Source organism: Vollenhovia emeryi, unplaced genomic scaffold (genome assembly GCF_000949405.1).
Source record: "Vollenhovia emeryi isolate VEMERY1.0 unplaced genomic scaffold, V.emery_V1.0 DF940131.1, whole genome shotgun sequence".
Classification (NCBI taxonomy): Eukaryota; Metazoa; Arthropoda; class Insecta; order Hymenoptera; family Formicidae; genus Vollenhovia; species Vollenhovia emeryi.
The window spans coordinates 7,871-9,651 of NW_011966235.1; the positions used below are offsets into that span (position 1 = coordinate 7,871).

A 1,781-nucleotide genomic window follows, 5' to 3' on the forward strand; every position below is an offset into this window, starting at 1 on the left:
TAGTTTTTAACGTTTGGTTGGCTCGCTCCACTGGATTCCACTGCGGCGAGTACGGAGGCGTTCGTCGGTGTTGAATGCCGGCCCGTTCGAGTAGCCCTCGAAATTCCCGGCTCTCGAATTGGCGGCCGTTGTCCGTTATGATTCGTCTCGGGCAGCCGTGTTGCAGTAGGATGTGCTCCTTGATGCTTTTGGTGATTGCGACTGCAGTGGCTTGTCGGAGGGGTTTGGCGATGACCCATTTTGTGAATACGTCTTGCGCCACGAGGATCCATGCGTGTCCCTCCACGGAACGGGGTAGTGGTCCCACGAGGTCGATTGCTATGACGGTGGCTGGTTCTTCTACGCGATGGTGGTGCATTAGTCCCGCGGTTTGCCGTTGCTGTATCTTGTGTAGTCGGCAGTTAGTGCATCGTCTGACGTAGTTGGCCGCCTCTCTTGTCATGCCCGGCCAATAATAATTTTGCATCAGTCGTCCGATCGTCTTTGTGATCCCTAGATGTCCGGCTGTGTCGGCGTCATGGCATTCCTGTAGCGTCTGTTCTCGCTGTGGTTTCGGTACACAGAACTTCCAAGCGGTCGGGTCGGTGTCTTCGTCGATCGAGTGGCGTTCGTGGAAGTGTCTGTACAATTGTCCTCCTTGAATCCGGTAATCCGGATGTTTCTGCGGTGATTCTTTTACTGCCTGCTTCTTTTTCTCGTACCAAGTGCAGGCCTCCCCGGGTGTGCTAGCTGCTAACTCATTGGTCGCGTCGGCGGCCTCCTCCCCCTCCTCTACAGGCTGGCGGGACAAGGCGTCGGGCACGTAGTTTAAGGAGCCCTTCCGATACTCTACCTCGAAGTCGTGTTGTTGGAGTGACACGGCCCAGCGTGCCAATCTACCGGTCGGATTTTCCAAAGATCGTAACCAGCGGAGAGAGAAGTGGTCCGTTATGACTCGGAATTGTATCCTTCTAGGTACGGCCTCATTTTTTCTATCCCCCATACTACCGCTAGGCATTCTTTTTCGGTGGCCGAGTAGTTCTTTTCTGCTGGTCGGATTGTGCGGCTGGCGTATGCCACGACTCGTTCTTGGCCGTCAATTTCCTGTGTTAATACTGCCCCGAGTCCCACATCGCTGGCGTCTGTCTGGAGAACGAACGTGTTGTAATCTCGCACTTCCGGATAAAGGACAAGGCGCTGGTTCCTGGCGTTGTAATCTCGCAGTTGTAAATAAAGAGGACAAGGTTACACAATATGAACTTTATTCCCTTTTCCTAGCCGGTCGCCCGTTACCTGGCTCCCGCTCCACTGACTCCCCGCGCCGCCTGCCGGTCGCGAGTCCCGCCAGAATATATATATATATATATATCTATCATGAGAACATCGTATATGTATTGGGGGTTTACCACATTCCTCCCCCTTTAAAATCGAAAGTAATCTGGAGGCACACCCTTGGTAGAACGCTCAGATCGTCTTGGCTGAATTGGCTGCTGGATCGGTTGCTGTTGCACTTCGTCCAATGCATCTTCGAAGACATCGGAATCATCGAGCTCGACGTTCGATTGATTGGGGATGTCTTCTTGAGCCGTTGTTTGTTGTTGAGGCACGATTACTGGTTCGACGTTTCCAGTTGGAATGTGAGAGAAATCTGGTATTTCGAGCAGCTCGTTCAACTCGTTCCTTCCATGTCGGAACTTGAGTTGATTAGCGTGGGCTTTGACGATGCATGAGTTGTCCAGCTTGACACGATAATTGACTTCGCCGAGTTTCTTAACAATAGTTGCAGGGGACCACTTCCAAGT

At 52.4% G+C, this 1,781-nt stretch overlaps 1 protein-coding gene across 1 annotated transcript in view; it reads right to left on the bottom strand.

The window, feature by feature from the left end:
- Positions 1–1,053: 1,053 nt before the first annotated feature.
- The window catches only part of LOC105556300 (uncharacterized protein K02A2.6-like), a 3,405-nt gene continuing 2,677 nt past the window's right edge, over positions 1,054–1,781 (bottom strand). The window contains exon 2 of the mRNA XM_012003384.1: positions 1,054–1,781. Within this exon, the coding sequence (XP_011858774.1) occupies positions 1,401–1,781 (381 nt within the window). The 3' untranslated portion in view covers positions 1,054–1,400.